At 39.6% G+C, this 17371-nt stretch overlaps 1 protein-coding gene across 1 annotated transcript; it reads left to right on the top strand.

The window, feature by feature from the left end:
- The first annotated feature begins 287 nt into the window (after positions 1–287).
- On the top strand, positions 288–6071 carry LOC140226678 (uncharacterized). Its single transcript, XM_072307117.1, has 4 exons — positions 288–998; positions 2095–2327; positions 2709–2869; positions 3559–6071. The coding sequence occupies exons 1-4, from the start codon at positions 288–290 to the stop codon at positions 5907–5909; spliced, it is 3456 nt and encodes a 1151-aa protein (XP_072163218.1). The 3' UTR covers positions 5910–6071.
- Positions 6072–17371: the final 11300 nt, after the last annotated feature.

The raw sequence follows: 17371 nt of genomic DNA, 5'->3' as shown, positions 1-17371 counted from the left end.
AACCTTCGGAATAACGAACCTTCGGAATAGCGAACCTTCGGAATAACGAACAGCACCCCATATTGACTATAATATAACTGTTTCCATGTTCATAACTGGTGGGTAGTGTAGAATTGGTTTTCTATTACTTTTATTGTAGTCAACTTGTTCTAAGGTACAATCTTCCTCTGTTCACGTTTGTGTATAATCTTGTATCTCTGACGTCACAGACAGAGGGTCTGCCCTCGATGTGAGGGTGGGGTGAGTAAGAGGAGCCTTCATCAACAGCGTCCCGCTATCTCATCACCATGGGGTGTGGCGGATCCAAGGGGGCGGTGTCCGTTTCTAGGCAGGATGAGATCGTTCCGGAAAGTTCCGAGAGGGCCACCACGAGCACACGAAGTGTGAAAGAGAACCTCGGAACGCCTCGTAAACCTGCCGAAAGGAAGAACGACGAAATCGAAAACCGAAGCGGAGAGACGAAAGTCAAATCATCAACAACTGTAGACGAAGGAATAAAGCATGGACGGAGACAGACACTGCCAAAAGATGGAGGAGTTAGTCTTAGAGAGGGACAGGGAAAATTAGACAAACGGAGCAGTGACAGTAATAACAATGTTGTCAAAACAGAGATTAGTGACAGTGAAAGGCCTAACAATGCTGTCAAAGCAGAAATTGGTGACAGTAAAAAGCATAGGCCTAAAAATGTTGTTAAAGCAGGAACTGGTGACACTAATAACAAAGTTATCGAGGCAGAAATCTCAGAAACTTCAAAGAGTGCTATCCCGAACGCCAAATCTTCCGAGAACCTGCAGTATACGAAAACCGAGTCGCCCTTCGACTCTTCGGTAAAAGTCGGAAAGTACCGAAGTGAGCCGAGGCCAGTTTTCGGATTAGATGCATTCTCGCTGTCCAGTGGTGAAGGTGATTTGAGTATCGAAGACACGTTTTGGTCTGGGAAGAGAACAATGATACCTGACTACAATGAGATGAGACGTCTAGACCAACGAGCCATTGAGGTCAGTTTTCCCGTCTTTCCTCCTTTACAACATCCCTATCTAAGATGGGTGCACGTCACGAGACAGACACCCTAGAGTCATACAGCTGTCGAGTTATATACAGCCCACGAGTCATAATACAGCCCATGAGTTCGACACTTAGCAAACAAGGTCCACATGACCGACACATTAAACCCCGTGTTGTGTCTGTCGAACCCGTGGTCTGTTTTTACCCATTTAGTGTCGGCCCAATGGGCTTTATTTGCCCATGTATAGTGTCGAACTCGTGGGCTGTTTGACTCGTGGGCTGTATGACTCATGGGTGTCGGTCTCGTGGGATGACCTCTCTAAGATTTCATTAGTCTCGTTTTGCATTGCTTGCCCAGCTCTTGTTTTCTATACCGTGTTTTCTAAGCTTTTTTCAATTCAGTTTTCAAGAAAGAATATCCATGAATTAATATGTCCCATTATTTTATTTTTTTTTTTGGAAGTATACAATTTGCCTATCTTGTGAATGTGTTTTAGCCTTCATGCACATGGCATAAGAGGAGGCCTTACAAAATGAGAGAGACCAGAAGAAATGATCTCAGATCCCAATTACAGTGAGTGGAAAGGCCGGGCTCGACCAGTGCCGAGCCCGGCTTTCCTTCACTGCAAACGCTGAAAAGGCCAAATGCGATACCAAAATCGGCCGCGCATTTGGCCAAGCTCTGGAGGTAGTCTCGGCCCTGGCTCGTCTCGGATCGGCCCGGCCTTTTCTCACTGCAAACGGAAGCTGGGTCAATGCGGTACTAAATTGCGACCCCAGAAGTGCAATGATTGTGGCATCATATATAGGAAATGACGTCGTTATCCCGCGTTGAGAGAAATTTCTTCGGAAATGAAGTGTCCGAAAGCCAATTTCAGTATAGGAAGATAAATGAAAAGCGATGAATATCGACTGTAAATTCTTTGTTACTTTGAAATGCAACAAATTACTTGACTCTCGTGATATTCTGATATGATTAAACGTAATTGTGCTCGTTGCATTATTATTAATGGTTACATACTCCATGATAACTACGATAATCTTGTCAGCATCATCAATATTACCATGACGACATTAATTTCTCCTCAGGCTCCTTCAAATCTTCGCAACAACCTCAGTAACCTCGTGACCTTCCTGACGTCACAGTGTCATACAGACCTCGAGAAATTTCGCGTCATTTTCCGATGGGTTGCTCACAACATCAAGTACAACGTCAACTTTCTCAACACAGGCGATCATGGAGATAACTCGCCAGAGGGCGTCCTTCGTACTGGCATGGCTGTGTGTGCGGGTTACAGCAACCTTACACAAGCAATGTGCGAGTAAGTGAAAATACATTATGATTTACACATACGTTAGTTGTGTAGTATTGCTCTATTATTGACGTACGTGTTATGTCTTAAGACATTTTGTCTTTTTTTTTCTCCTTACGTTTTTTTTTTTCAATTGCATTACCCAACGACACTCTTAAGAAAATGAAAATTAATGGTTGATACATTTTATATATTAGAATTAAACACGGTTGGAGAAATAACAACCATTTAAAGTTTTGAATTACCATTGCTTAATTTTGATGTGTGGTCTTATCCAATATAGACATTGTGTATAGACTTCCGAGGACAAAACAGAGAATTTAAAAATGATATAAATATCTGCTACGCCACAACACAACAGTTGTTTTGTCTCTCTGTAACTATACACAGCAAAGCCGGGATCCAATGTGAGATACTTACTGGATACAGTAAAGGGTCTGGATACGAGCCTATGATGTCTGATCTGAGCAAAGTCAAGCATGCGTGGAATCGCGTCACTCTGATTGGTCAGAAGTTTTTCTGTGACAGCACGTGGGCGGCGGGGAGTGTTGGTGAGAAGTAATAAGGAAGGCGTGGTTATAGGCTTTGCGCGGGCTATGGAGGAATAGCGTCAAAGCTATTCTCGCTGTTGCAAATAAGGAATATAGAATTTACCACCAAACTAAACAGAACAACAGATTAATATACAGATGGAGATAGAAGCGTGTTTAAAAATGCCTTGAAGTTGTTAGTTGAAAACAGCAGGGAAGTTTGTGATTTAAAGCAGAATGTTGGCTGATTTTTTTTTTCTTTCACCGTGTACGGAGCAGAGACCTTGAAGGTAACTCTCTCAAAACGTGGATAAAAATCTTACTCGATGAGATGCGTTTAGAAAACGATGATTTATGTTGTGCTTCACTCGTAATATGCATTTTACATAAATTTTCCATAATATTCTTTATGAATTTCGGTCAATTATGAGCTTGGAACTAATCGACAACCCAAGGTGTTGTCATCTTAATAATTATGATTTTATTTTTTTTTTAACAGTAAAATTGTCTAAGGTATAGGCTCTTCTGTGAGGATTAAAACCTGTCGTGATTAGAGCTATGAAGCTCGTGTGGATGAATATTTCAGGCACAATCCAATATTCCCATTCGGATTAAAGTTAGACATCTCACTACCTATGACCCAAAGGATTGCTTTCCTAGTCATTAAAATACATGTACCAATTCATTTTCATTGTTTAATGTCTTCACAGATTCCACTTCCGGCAAAGCCGTATTCACACGTCACTGGAAAGAGAGCCATTTTTTAGCTGATCCCGAATACTTCAACATGTCCCATATTCCTGTTGATTTGAGTGGTAGTCCATACACCTCGATTAAACAGTGGAACAGCGAACCGATGATCTCGGCTAACGCCGTCTTCGCTGGCCTAGAGTGTCTCACGCACAAGCAGGGTATCATCAACGCCCCAGACAACGAGGTCCTTGTCAAGTTCAGACTGAAGAGGGCGGTATATAACTCGTTCTGTATATTGATCAATAGCTCTGGGGAAAAAGTGACATGTAGAGTGCAACACTGGTGGAATGGAGACCAGCTTTCTTGTTCGGTAAAACTTCCTCGCTCCGGTCGTTATTCCTTCCGCCTCCTCGGCCATGTTACCCCGCGGCAGCACAAGAGAGAGAAAGACACCGAGGTTTTGTATCCGGATAATGCCAATGATGTTTTGGAGAACAGTTTAGTCTCTTACGTCATATCCGCCAGCGGGAGCCAGGCTACCAAGCCAAATTCTATTCACGAGCATGCGCACCTCTTTGGTGCACCCTTGAATCTCCCCAAAGTAGGCCTCGTTCCGGTAACACCGAACAAAGCAACGATCAAAGCCCCCAAAGGTGCCGCTCATGTCATTTTCCAGAAGATAGAGGGCGGTCCATCGAATGTTCGAGCAGAACTGTACAACTTCCAGGCAAAGGACAAGCGATTGGACTCCTCTGTTTACTGCGAGCAGTTTGATGACTGGGTGGTGTGTCACGTCAGGTGCCCATCTCAGGGTAAATTTGCCCTCAACCTCTGGGTCAAAGGTCAGGACGAATCGATCAGTCTTCCCCTGAGGTATACCATAATGACTTCCGACACGGTCAGTCCTGTGACACTTCCGGTCATTCATGGGTCAGGAGGCCCTCAAGGGAATTTCGAGCAACTTGGGTTGAGACTTGCTGAAGCACTGACCTCAACAATACTGACCCGTCAAGGGGAGGGTCAGCTGGTGGTCAAGTCTCCGATTTCAAGAAATACAAGGATTACTGTAGACTTGAAAGACGATACTGACACAAAGTCTTTAAGGGAAGATGGAATGGTGATGGTGGAGAATCAAACTGGAGAAAATGAGTTAGAAACAGTAATCAGTCTTCGCTTCAAGAAAGCAGGGTTGTACAAACTAGCCCTGTTTGCACAAGACGCTTTTATTCCTGACTCATTGTTCGTCGGCCATTGGCTCGTGATGTGTCACAAACCTTCATCTAAGGGATTGTTTCCACTCAAGGCGTGTCACGTAGGTCCACAGAGTGACTTCTTCTCGTTCGGTTTGGAAACAAGCCACCAGGGCCGGATTACGTGTTGCAATGGAGAGGCTGTGATGGAGGTTTCCAGCTCGGTGGAGGATCGGGTTGAGTTTATCTCTAATCTCCAAACAGCTAAGGCAGAGAAGACAGACGGGCTGGTGTTTGCAGATTCCTTTGTGAAAGATCAGCGCAAGGTAACGCAGTTTAACCTGCGGATGGACAAGGAAGGAATCTTTGCATTGCGTCTCTTCGCCAAACCTGAAGGCTATGATACGAACAAGTATGTGGGGGTTTGGCCAGTCTTCAGTGATGGACCTTCTCCGAAATCACGGTTTCCTGGAAAGTTCAACAGCTATGGTGAAAACGCCCGTTTTAGGGAGTGCGGACTTTTGACTGATGAGGCCAAGTCCAAGAAAGTGACATTGACGTTGGGGGAGGGTGAGCTGGTCTTCGCTCACAAGAAAGGGGCAAATGTTAGGATCTCCAGCCATCTTGAAACGGAGAAGGGGAAGTATCCGAAGAGCAAGGAATCCGTATTAATAGAAGCGTCGTTTAGTGATGATGGCAACATATCGCAAACAAGGATACGAATCCTGTTAAAGGAATCCGGTCTGTTTAACCTTGTCGTCTTCGCCTCAAAGGAAGATGGGGGAAGCTTCGACTTTGCAGGAGTGTGGCTCGTCGAATGTTTGGAGGCAACAAAGAAACCTCGTTTTCCAGAGACTCACGGGACTATGGGTCCGGGGAAGAATTTCGTCCAGCTCGGACTCACCGTGTTGAGTCCGCGTAGCTCTACAATTCTCGCAGACAAGCATGGAGTATGTACTCTGGTGGTAAGGAGGAACAAGCCCTTCAGCGCACTGTTCAATGACGAGGGTCGAAAGTGTAAAGTAAACGTGACTGAATCTCTCAATGGCAAACACCAGCGCACTTGTACAATTCAACTTCCGGGTCGCGGGCTCTTTAGTCTTCATATGTTCGCGTCTGAGCCGGGCGCGGGGTCAATGGACTATATGGGGAAGTGGCTTCTTGAATGGGACAACTGACGATAAAGTCTCTATAAATACATCATGAAAACTCTTTTAAAAAAAATACTCCTCTTCGGTCCCAGCTGAGTGTTGAGGTTTTAGAATTCCATTCCAGCAGGAAAACAGACCAAATGATATGTACGTTCTCCCCGTCTTTCCGTGGGTGGAGAGTAATGTGTGAGCAGATTAGATTCGGTGTACTATTCTATATCGTAAATATCGTAAATATTATACACTATCAGCAGCTTCATTCGCTCTATCCCATCAAATTGTGCTTGTTCATGACATGGTTACTTTTTTTATTAGCTTCTTTCTCCTTGTTTGATCGTGCTTCATATGTTGAGTCTGTGGTTGTTAATCATGCCAGATGTGCGGTCGATGTTTATGTATCATTTCTTGGACTTTTTGACAAAATAGGCCTCCGGACATGACTGGAAAGTCGACGAAATAACAGGGTGATGTTCACTATTCCGATGGTTCTTTGATCTGGAAATGAAATAAGGTTCGCCATTCTCGAAATGTAGGGAAAAGGGGAAAGAAAAAAAGACAAAAAGAAAGTGTTACGTCCATAGGAACCTTCGGATTATTACTAATCGTATTTCATGTTTGGATCAACAGAAATAATGGTCCTTCGGCATGTTCAGAATGACGAACTGTTTACAAAAAATGAGACATTTACAGTAGGCCCTACTTTCCAAAAATAAAACAGTTCATTAAAGGGACATTCCAGACGATTTTCATAATTTCACATCATGTAGTACATAAATCGACAACTCCATGTATAGATTTGTGGAATTTATTGTGGTTCTTGAGCAATGAAACAATAGTTTGAAAAACCTTAAATTAAACTGAACAAGGATGATGACACAGGAGGTTCACATATTTCAGAAATGTATAGCAGTGTAATTCCATCACAATACCGCTTGCTTGCGAGTTCACCTGTGTATAATCTATAATGCATGCCTTCTTCTTTTGTTCTGCTTCCTTGAGCCCCAACTCATTCGTTCTTATGGTGACCCTGCCATGTCATCATCCTTGTTCATTGCAATTTGTTCTAAATTTTGACAATATTCTTATTCTTCATCCCAATCATCACAAGTTCTGCAACTCTGTCCTTTTTAAACTTATTTGTAGTTGTTCAAATGAAAAAAAAAAATTGAAAATCATCCGGAGGTCTCCTTTAATGAGAAAAAAAGGGACACTCTAAAGTTTAATGCACGATGTAGGATGTATAGGGCGTATTTTTTTTTTTTTTTGTATTCGCATTAATTGTGCTAAGTCATTGTGTTCAACGATATTTTCGAACAACTTCCAAGGTTTGTTACCTCACTAAATGTTGGCGTAGAGTGCAAGTTAATAGCTTTAATTGTTTGTTCGTTCGCTTGTTTGCCTTTTTTTCCAATAATTTGCAGCATCTTGGTAATGATTTAGAAGACGATTATGAAAATAGATTATGTTATACATCCAGCAATATCTTGCCATATACATGTAGGAAAACTGTTTTATGCTGAGTTGTAGTGCAAAAGACAGTGTAAAAAATTCATTTGTATCCGCCATGGAGGATGCTGCAATTTATTTATTTCTATATAATAATATTGTTTGTGTTGAACCTACCAAAATTATATTTTCTCAAATGATGACCACAGTGCGTTCCCATTTATCAAAGAGGGGCCCAATGTAGTTTATGTTAGCATTTAAAAACAAACATCCATATCGGTCTCATATCATAGTTGATTTTTTTTTTCTGGTTAAAAAGAATAAAAAATTAAAGCCAGGCGAGAAGTAAAGATACACCTATTTTCTGGACTGTTCGGATCGTTACATAGGAACACACGTGGCACAGGTTATAACAAACATTCTTAGTCAGTATATTGATACATAACGCCTTGAGTCCCTCAATATCGAACGAGCTTTATGTATGTTTGTGTGTGTGCGTGTGTGTGTGTGTTTGTGTGTGTGTATATTAATCACTATTTTCATCAATCCTGTTGCAGCAATTGTGTTAATCGGTACCTATCTTAAGAAATAAATCAAACACTTGTGATGTATGAATGGTAATGTTCCTTCTTTATTTTCATCACGTACCAATATCTCATATTTTGTCTCTTTTAAGAATAGAAGTTAAGAAATAAGTCTCAATGTTGTTGTTTTGGGCAAAGTGCACGATTAGTTTTGAAAGATAAGATGTTTTCAGTTACTACAGGTTGGCAAGAAACTAAGAAGGGAGATGATGAAGCTAATTCGGTCGCAGCACAAATTGACAGCATACAATGGCAGCATGCAATGAAATTCTGATATTTGATTGCATAGAATGTTTGTAAAGTTGTCTATGTGCCATTACACCTTGTCCTATGTGAAATATCCCATGAATTATGCGCTGCATTCCTTGTACCAGTCGTATTTTTTGACATTGTTGATAAGGATATAACAAATCTGATATGGTGAAATAAATATATCTTTTCTATGACTCTGTGTTTCTCCAAGTGTACTTTGAATTCAAATTATAGGTTCTATTGTAATGTTTCAAGATTTCATGCACCTATTTTGAGGGCACTCACGATCACCAGACAAAGAGAGAGAGATAGCAAGAGATGGAAGGGGGATAGGATGGATGGATTGGAAGAAAGGAGAAGAACTAACTGTAGATAGAAGAAACCAAGAAGGAGTGAGGGGGAGTGAAGGTGGAAAAACAAATCCGTGTGCTCTATAGTATGAACCCTGACTGCGGCTGAGAGAAATTGAAATTTGAGTGTTTTAATTATACAGCGAACACGGTTAATACGAACTTTCGGAAACAACGAAGTGAAAAAATTCTAGGCCCTAAACTATTATTACCTTTATACCGTTTTATTTTCAATGGGTAGCCCTTTCAGTTTAAAAAAAAAAACAAAAAAAACACCAAAAAACAACTCAAGCAGAATCATATACCTATAGTCCTTTCGCCAATATGAAGAGCTTACTTCCAAAAGGTGCTAAATCCATATTATTGTCCCCGCCGAACGAGTTCGAGCAGGGGACTATGAAACGGGCTCCGTACGTGTGTGTGTCCGTCCGTCCGTGCGTCCGTCCATGCGTCTGTCCGTGTGTGCGTCCGTGTGTGATCAAAATGTTCAATTTGCTACTTCTCTGTCATTTATGAGCCAATTTTGATTCTGTTTGCTTTATATGATAGCACTACATGGGAGCTTTAAAACTTCTACACAGAATTTCAGTTGTGACCTTTGACCTTTGACCTATATTGTACATTTTGCTACAAAATGCTACTCCTTCGCCATTTCTAACCCGATTTCGATTCCGTTTGCTTTATATGATGGCACTAGTTGAGGGCTTCAAAACTTCTCCACAGAATTTTGACCTTTGACTTCTTTGACCTTTGACCTTGATTTTTGACCTATATTGTGCATTTTGCTACAAAATGCTACTCCTTCGCCATTTCTAACCCGATTTCGATTCCGTTTGTTTTATGTGATAGCATAACTAGGTGAGGGCTTCAAAACTTCTACACAGAATTTTGACCTTTGTCTTCTTTGACCTTTGACCTTGATTTTTGACCTATATTGTACATTGGCTACAAAATGCTACTCCTTGGCCATTTCTAACCCAATTTCGATTCCATTTGCTTTATGTGATGGCACTAGGTGAGGGCTTCAAAACTTCTGCACAGAATTTTGACCTTTGACTTCTTTGACCTTTGACCTTGATTTTTTTTTTACCTATATTGCACATTTTGTTACTAAATGCTGCTTCCGGCGGGGACATATATTACGCACCGCGTAATTTCTACTTTTCCTTGTTTTCATTGGATTTAGCGCCTTTTGGAAGCAAGCTCTGGATTATTTGAACCGCACAGTCAGTTTCATGACCTTCGAAAGTCTGAGGGTGAGTAAAGTGAATCAAAAAACAACAACCAATACACTCTTCCAGTACATGGTAATCTATTCCCTATTGTACTCCGAGAAATTCAGCGCTAACATCTCCCATGAATGTCACTGTGTATAGTATTTATACACTCAAAATACATAATGTATAAATTCAACAGAATACATCCTCAAGATGTATCATTTCTGGCAATGTTATATCCTCATGTAATGTTAGTATTTCGCATTTGATTTCTGTTTATGAAATTTTGTTTCACTGATGGTTTGATTATGAAAGAAAGCGAGAGAGTGAGAGAGGGAGAGAGAGAGAGAGGGGGGGGGGGGAGTGGATGAGAGGGAGGGGAGGAAAGCATGAACTGGAAAGAGTGAGAAAATTGCCCCAACACAGACAATATCAGAATTGGTCCGCATTGTGTCCTGTAACCATGACAGTGTAAGGAGCACGATGCCCGGACCACGTGACCACCTTGCTAGGTTTCTCTTCCCTGGGCCAAGCAGCCTTCTAACTTATATACCTGTGTTTGTTTGACCCGTAACACGACTCACAAACATTGTTACGTAACAAATCAATGCGATGAATGGCAAACAACCAGTGAAGTTTGAAAAGGATCGAAAACCACTTTCCCAGTCATCAATGAAAAGGGAGAAATCATTCAATAAATCCGACCTAGAGGGATTCGGACGCCTTGGTTTCTCTGAAGAATGATCTCATTAGTCTGACTGCGTCTGTGTGTTGATGGTCTTACCTAAGGTGGTCTAACCTATTGGATTATCATCGGAGAAAGTCCTTTGAGTGTGATCGAAATCTGACTCGAAATAGTTTGTCTTCTCTACTTAAGAATCTCCAAGTTTTTAGGAAAAGTGTCACTGGATCATTCATTCACGTGTTAGTGATAGTTTTACACAATCTCTTTCACTCCGGACAAAGTCAGGACGAGAAAAAAGGTACGTTCAGTCAATGAATCCACTAATTAATTACATGTTTTTCTAACACCCTGAAGTTATTCGAGAATTTAATTCTCGGTGAGTCTTGTATTTTTCTGCATACGTCTACATCATCCCCTGCAAACTTTAAATTGACCTTAATTAATGTCATATACATCGAAATAGATTGATGTGTCAGCCTGCAATGTGAAACTGTGTACGTTATAATGAGTGGAGGAGTCGAGTCTTTTTGATTGTTATTGATAAAGATTATATCATTATACCACCTTGTGATTCTAGATGTGACAACTGTTGTCACTTTTTATCTAAATTGTCAATGTGGTAAACGAACGATTTAAAGGGGAGGGCTAGTAACCGATCAGTGGGAATCAGTGGGAATGCTGAGGGATGATTGTTCCAATCCTTGTGGGATTCATTTAAGAGTACATTATATATCTACTGTTGTGTGAAATTCATTTGCTTCAGTACGGTCTCATATTCAAGTAATGTGCAAATTAATGCCCCGTCACTGACCAGGCACACTAATCTGGAAACATTTAATGCACATTACTTGAATATGAGACCATTCTGAAGCAAATTATTTTCACACAACAATAGATATATAATGTACTCTTAAATAAATCCCACAAGGATTGGAACAATCATCCTCCAGCATTCCCACTGATTCCCACTGATCAGTTACTAGCCATCCCCTTTAAGCTATAGAATGAAAATGTCATAACAAACTTTATAGAATTATGTCAATCACTTCTCCATTATTTTGCAAACAAAATTAATTGTGAAATTTGAAAACAAGTATACTGTTGAAATCTGCTGGAAACGGGTTTAAATTACATGATTAATGGTATGCCCGGGAGTCACAGGATGATTTTCTATGAATTTCTAGTGAGGAAATTTGCCAAGGGTTATTACAATTCTCCACTCTTACTATCTTAATGAACTCAAGATTCAAGATTCAAGATTCAAATTTCTTTTCATTTCCATCAAATAAACGTAGAAATCATATACAATATACAAGCAGAAGATATTCACAGGAGAGAACCGCCATGCCGTGATTTGTTATTTTTTTTACAAGTTGAATTTATGATACTAGGCTTAATACGCCATGTCGGCATTCATGGTGATGTTTTATGAAAACTAGAACACTGAAGGGCCAGAAAAAAAAAAAAAAACGACCATCCTGACAAACATACGTGGATATTGGTCCCATCAAAGTGATTTCTCTACATGACTTGAAAGTTCCCTGGCACTCATAACCTGAACACTTCATTGTGTAAAGGGCTATAGCAGGTTCAGACTGATGACGAATGATTGAGGATATGCATTTTTAAGTGCGTCATTTTCAAATAAAATCACCAGCTATTGGCACTTTTGATGTCTGTGTTTGAGTGTTCAAAACACAGTTACTATCAGGAGTTAGTTTCGAGATGAGTAGACGCATGTCGACCTCTCTTTCTTTCTCTCACTCACCCCCCCCCCCCATCTCTGTCTTCACCTGCTCAATAGTTCTAGGAGCCGATTGATTTCTTAATCCTTGAACGTATCCCTAACAATGTCCACGGACGTCCAGTTTGGATGAGGTGAGGATTTAGCTTTTAACCTTTTGCGAGATATTCAGAAACCACTCTATGAGATGTCAAAGAGCATGCAATTCTAAGGGGTATCAAACGTTTTTTTTAAAGAAAATCGGTTTTGAAATGGCTGAGATATCCAAAAAACAAGGTGAAACAAAGAGATCCTAATAAAAGGCGTGGCCTGTTGCCTTTTATCATTATCACTTTTTTGGATATCTCAGCCATTTGAAAACCAATTTTCCTCAAATAAACGTTTAATCCTTCTTAAAATTACATGCTCTTTCATATTTCATAAGAGGCTTCTCATTATCTCACTTAGGAACGTTATAAACCTGAATCCCCACCTCAACCAGTACTGCACAGTCCCTTTAAAGCACTAAAATGTCCGAAGTCCGTTGAGGGACAGTATACTTGTCGGCGTGTCGACTTTCTTTTGAGAATTATTAAAAGTGAAGGTCATCCAACTGGGGCGGATCCAGGAATTTCGTTAAGGGGGGGGGGGGGGAGCAAAGAATATTTTGGTTCTACTTCCGGGTTTCATCTCATTTTTTCTTTTTATTTCTTTTGTTTTAATAAAAAATAAAGAGGGGGCGTGCGCCCGGTGCGCCCGCCCCCTCACCCCCCCCCCCCCCCCCCCCTCTGGATCCGCCACTGTCCAAGAACAGGGCGAGCAAACGATAACAAGAACATGAATCCTTGAACCAGGGTCGGGAACCAAGGAGATAGAAAGACACCTTCCTACACAAACTACACGTTTTGTGCAATTAATTTTTTCCAAATCTACCAAAGATGACTGAATCTATTTGTACCTGCTTGCACAAAAAAAAAAACAACAACAAATGATTGTTGTTACTTTGGAATATTTTTAAATTATTCTGGACATGAAAAATAGATGAAATGAAATGAAATGAAATGTAATGAAACAAAATAAAATAGATTAAAATAAAATGAAATGAAATGAAGTTGTATCCTCATTGATCATAACAGGTTTCCTTTGGAACCCTGGCTGTCGGGTAACCTGTGGAGTACTCGTCTTCCGTCGAGATCAACGACCACCGACCATGGGGTGTGGGACGTCCACCGTGACCGAAATCCAGACACCACAGCCGAAGGTGGAGAAGCCGCCCCCATTGTCCGTCAGACTACAACGAAAGGCTGACATCAAGCGAGAGGCGGGCCAGGGCGAGAAGCACCACCATGGCAACAGTAGCGAGGGTTCGTTGCTTGAGGCATAGAACCAATCAAACTGTGGAGGTGATGTGGCTTCAGTGGACAATCTTTACTCTTTAATCTTAGGCCACGAGTTCGAATCCCGACAGGTGCCTACGTCCGTGGACAAGATGCTTTTGACCACCCTGTTCCTCTCGACCCAGGCGAATTAACGGGTACCTGGCAACGCTATAGGGCAATGATAATGACAGTGCCGTCTGGTATAGAGGTGATAGATGTTTAAGAAGATCATATTATTTTAACAGCGGCACCATGGGATGCGAGGGACCTGTGCATCGTGGAGAAGAAGAACACAATTATTGCAGCTTTAGTTTGATATCGCGACGAAAGCGCTTGTGTCGGAGATGCTTTTCTCGGCCACTTTTGACGTCTACTATAAAAGTTTATTGAGTGTTGCATGGTTTTCTAACTGAAGTATTATCAACCTTTGAGGTTATGCGTGACCATCGTTATCATGAGCCGCTTTGAATTCTATTTCTATTTCATCCACGTGATACATTGGCCGTCATAATGTCGAACCTTTCTGCCAAAGACTCGGCGATGATGTATGTTATCTTATTCTTGTTACTCATGTGTGACCAACTCCCTGACGACTTGTAAAAACTGTAAACTGTCATTTTGATTGACCTTGTATCCATCCATTTTCACCTTGATTTCATATTATTTATCATTTTGTTTTACTTCTACACAGTTATAAGTGCAATTTTATGCAGTTTACTCGCTGCTGAGTAGCTCGTGTTACAAAAAGAATATTTTGGAAATATTTTATTCATTATAGGAATATGTTTGATTTTGCAACTTGAATTTTATTTATATTTGAAAACCTGTCACTATGGTTGAGATATATCCAAAATAAAGCAACCTTAATAAAAGATGGGACCCACCTTTTGATAGAATCACTGTGTTTTACTTTGTTTTTGTTTTTTTGGCTATCTCAGTCATTGCGAAACCGATTTTCATTAAATGAACTTTAAAATTGTCTTACAATAAGGAATTGAATGTTCTTTAATATTTGATTCTATCGTGGTTCTATAAGTATCTCGCAAAAAGTTAAAAGCTGAATCCTCAGCTCAACCAATACGATACCAACCCTATGTCATACATCGCTTTTTGCCGAAATCCCTCCCTGACTGCTGTCCTTGCAGGGAGCAGACACAGATCGATGATAAAACAAAACATTGCAGTGTTATTCAAATCTACGTAGTCTATTATAGCACCAATTGTCTAATGGAATATAGTTTAACCACCATGCCTTTTATAGACACATAGCGACACGAACTGCGGTGTGTAGCTCGAATCAGTCAAACAAAAACACAGAAGCAAGAAGAACAAACTTTTTATTGTCTCTGACATTGAGGAATTGAGATTCTTATTTGTGGTGTTACAACTTAATTTTAACGATCTTAACCCGGGTGATGTTCGTTATTTCAATTCGAAAATTAACAAGGTTCGATCACTTTTCCGAATGTTAGTTTTATTCCGAAACACAAAAATCCCTTTACCTAGATGCTCTCTGATCCGAAAATGAAAATGATTCATTCAGTCCAAACATTTATAGCGTTATTCGTTATTTTGATGGTTTACCATCCATTATAGTCCGAAAACGGACTACAGCTCAAAGATTAGTTATTCAGAGGGTATATATGAAGTTAATCCAAAATTAAAAGAAGGTGCGCATACCAACGAGCCTGCGAAATAACGAACCTTACTTTGTTTTCGGATCATAGAACCTTCGGGCGAACCGAGTCTTCCGAATAACGAACTGTAACACTTCATTACTCCTTTACATGTTTGGTTTGTTCTGCAACGAGAAAATGTATTCTTGTAATGTAATTTAAATGCTAAATGCTTAAATGTGAAAAATGTGAAAAAATATAAAATTCTAGGGCTGTAAGCAGGTGCCTATAAGAAACTTAATCCCTTCATCACTAGAGCAGCGGAAGTTTGACTTTGACAAGTGTTTGAAGATACAGATATCTTATACACGTGTAAATCTTTTACCAAAATCTGATGTCTGAAACTTGCAGCACTTTATAATTAGTCATTGAAATCAACCTACATGTATTATTATCACATATGGCATTGGCGTCATCTCTCATTGCATTCATGAATGTAGATTTTAGGTCATTAGAATTTGTGTTGCATACTTATTTTTGTGATTTATTTTTTAACTTCACTCATGGACTGCAATAAATGAGTGTGTAAACGAGTCACATGGTTTACGTTCTCACATCCGCTCAAACCAAACAATGAACGCTCGAGTGTGAAAAAGCGCTATTGAAATGATTTTGTAACATTACGCCACCTGCATCGTAACTTTAGTGATCACAAAATGCAAACTGTTACGATGAAAAGGTTGTTTATCCTGTCGAAAATCACGATCCCAGTCGTAACAATACTGCTTACTTGAAGAAAGGAAATGTAATGGTATAGTGTTTTACTACTGTATCCGGATTTTTTTTTTTTTTTTGAAAAAAGGAATGAATTTCTTTGGTTTTGTGACGCTTTCTCTAAAAAGAGAAGAGAACAATGTATACAGAATGAAAGGTAAGAACAAAGTTCGGAATTTTCTTTGTGAGCAGGATATCCGTCCAATAAATACTTATGTGATACTCACATCATGTAAATCATGCATCTCCTGGTTTGTGATGTCTTCATTCACTGCATCTATTCGTAAAATCGTCATTTTACAACTTTCAGCCACTTTCAAGATATCGTGAGTGATTTTGAAGAATGACCCATAGAATTTTTTTTTAAAGTGTATACTTCATTTGGTAAAAAAGAAATCAACGACTCCCATATGTTTGTGGATGAACGCATTCTGGTGTGTTTGGTATGCTTTGTTTGTTGTTGTTGTTGTTGTTGTCTGGTGAGTGTGTATGTGGGGTGTATGTGTGTCTTGCATCGATTAAGATCTTATGTTTATTTGTATGACAGCTCGATCTCGAGATTGCACTATAGGCCCTGTATACACTCAGCAAAAAAAAAAAAAAAAAAAGAGAGAAAGTAAACACTTTTTCGACTTCATATTTTTCATATCGCAGATTTTGAAGAAAATCAATGCATTGAATAATGATAATGATAATAATAATACTAATAATAATAATTCGCAGTACAGCATTTGTAATGCGCCATCGATCTAGTAGCCTATTCTGGGGCGCAGAGGGACATAATATTATAAAGAGAATAACATACATTATAGATACCATATCAAAGGTAATTTAATTGGCTCTTAAGCTATTAGATTAATACAAAGGAAAACTTAACGCATGAGTGAACACATTCATTTTTGCCCTAAAAGGCACAAAAGTAAAAATTGTAAAATTGACATGTCTTTCATTTGGCAATGCCCTTCAAGATAACAGTGACACTACCAATTTGACACAATGAGAGATATGAATGAAATAACAAAAACAAGTTTTTGTTCTTTTTGCTCTTTATAACCTCAAAAAAGTTTCTTATTGTGTTAAATTTGTCTTTTGTTGTTATTGTTATATGGAAGAGCACTTACGCATGAATGACAACTTTTTCATTTTTGCAATTTTTACTCATGCGTAAAGTTTTCCTTTTTATTTAGGCCGATAGCAAATTAGATAATTTTCAACATGGTATGTAATGCATTAGCCAAATATTCTATGAGAAAGATAGACTTGAAAAGTGTTTACTTTCTTTTTTGGCTGAGTGTACTTCGCGTTTTACTGTCCTAGATCTTGAATTACACTAAAAAAAAAAAAAAAAATATTAAGGAAGGGGCAGCTTTCAAGAAATACCGAGAAAGGTACTGTAAAAATATCCCTTTACAGTGACAACGTTCAAAGGAATCATATTCGAATTATACACGTGTGGATATTGC

The sequence above is a fragment of the Diadema setosum genome, chromosome 3, assembly GCF_964275005.1.
Source record: "Diadema setosum chromosome 3, eeDiaSeto1, whole genome shotgun sequence".
In the NCBI taxonomy this organism is placed as follows: Eukaryota; Metazoa; Echinodermata; class Echinoidea; order Diadematoida; family Diadematidae; genus Diadema; species Diadema setosum.
Note: the sequence above shows the minus strand (reverse complement) of the source record. Positions and strands in the feature narration are given on the sequence as shown.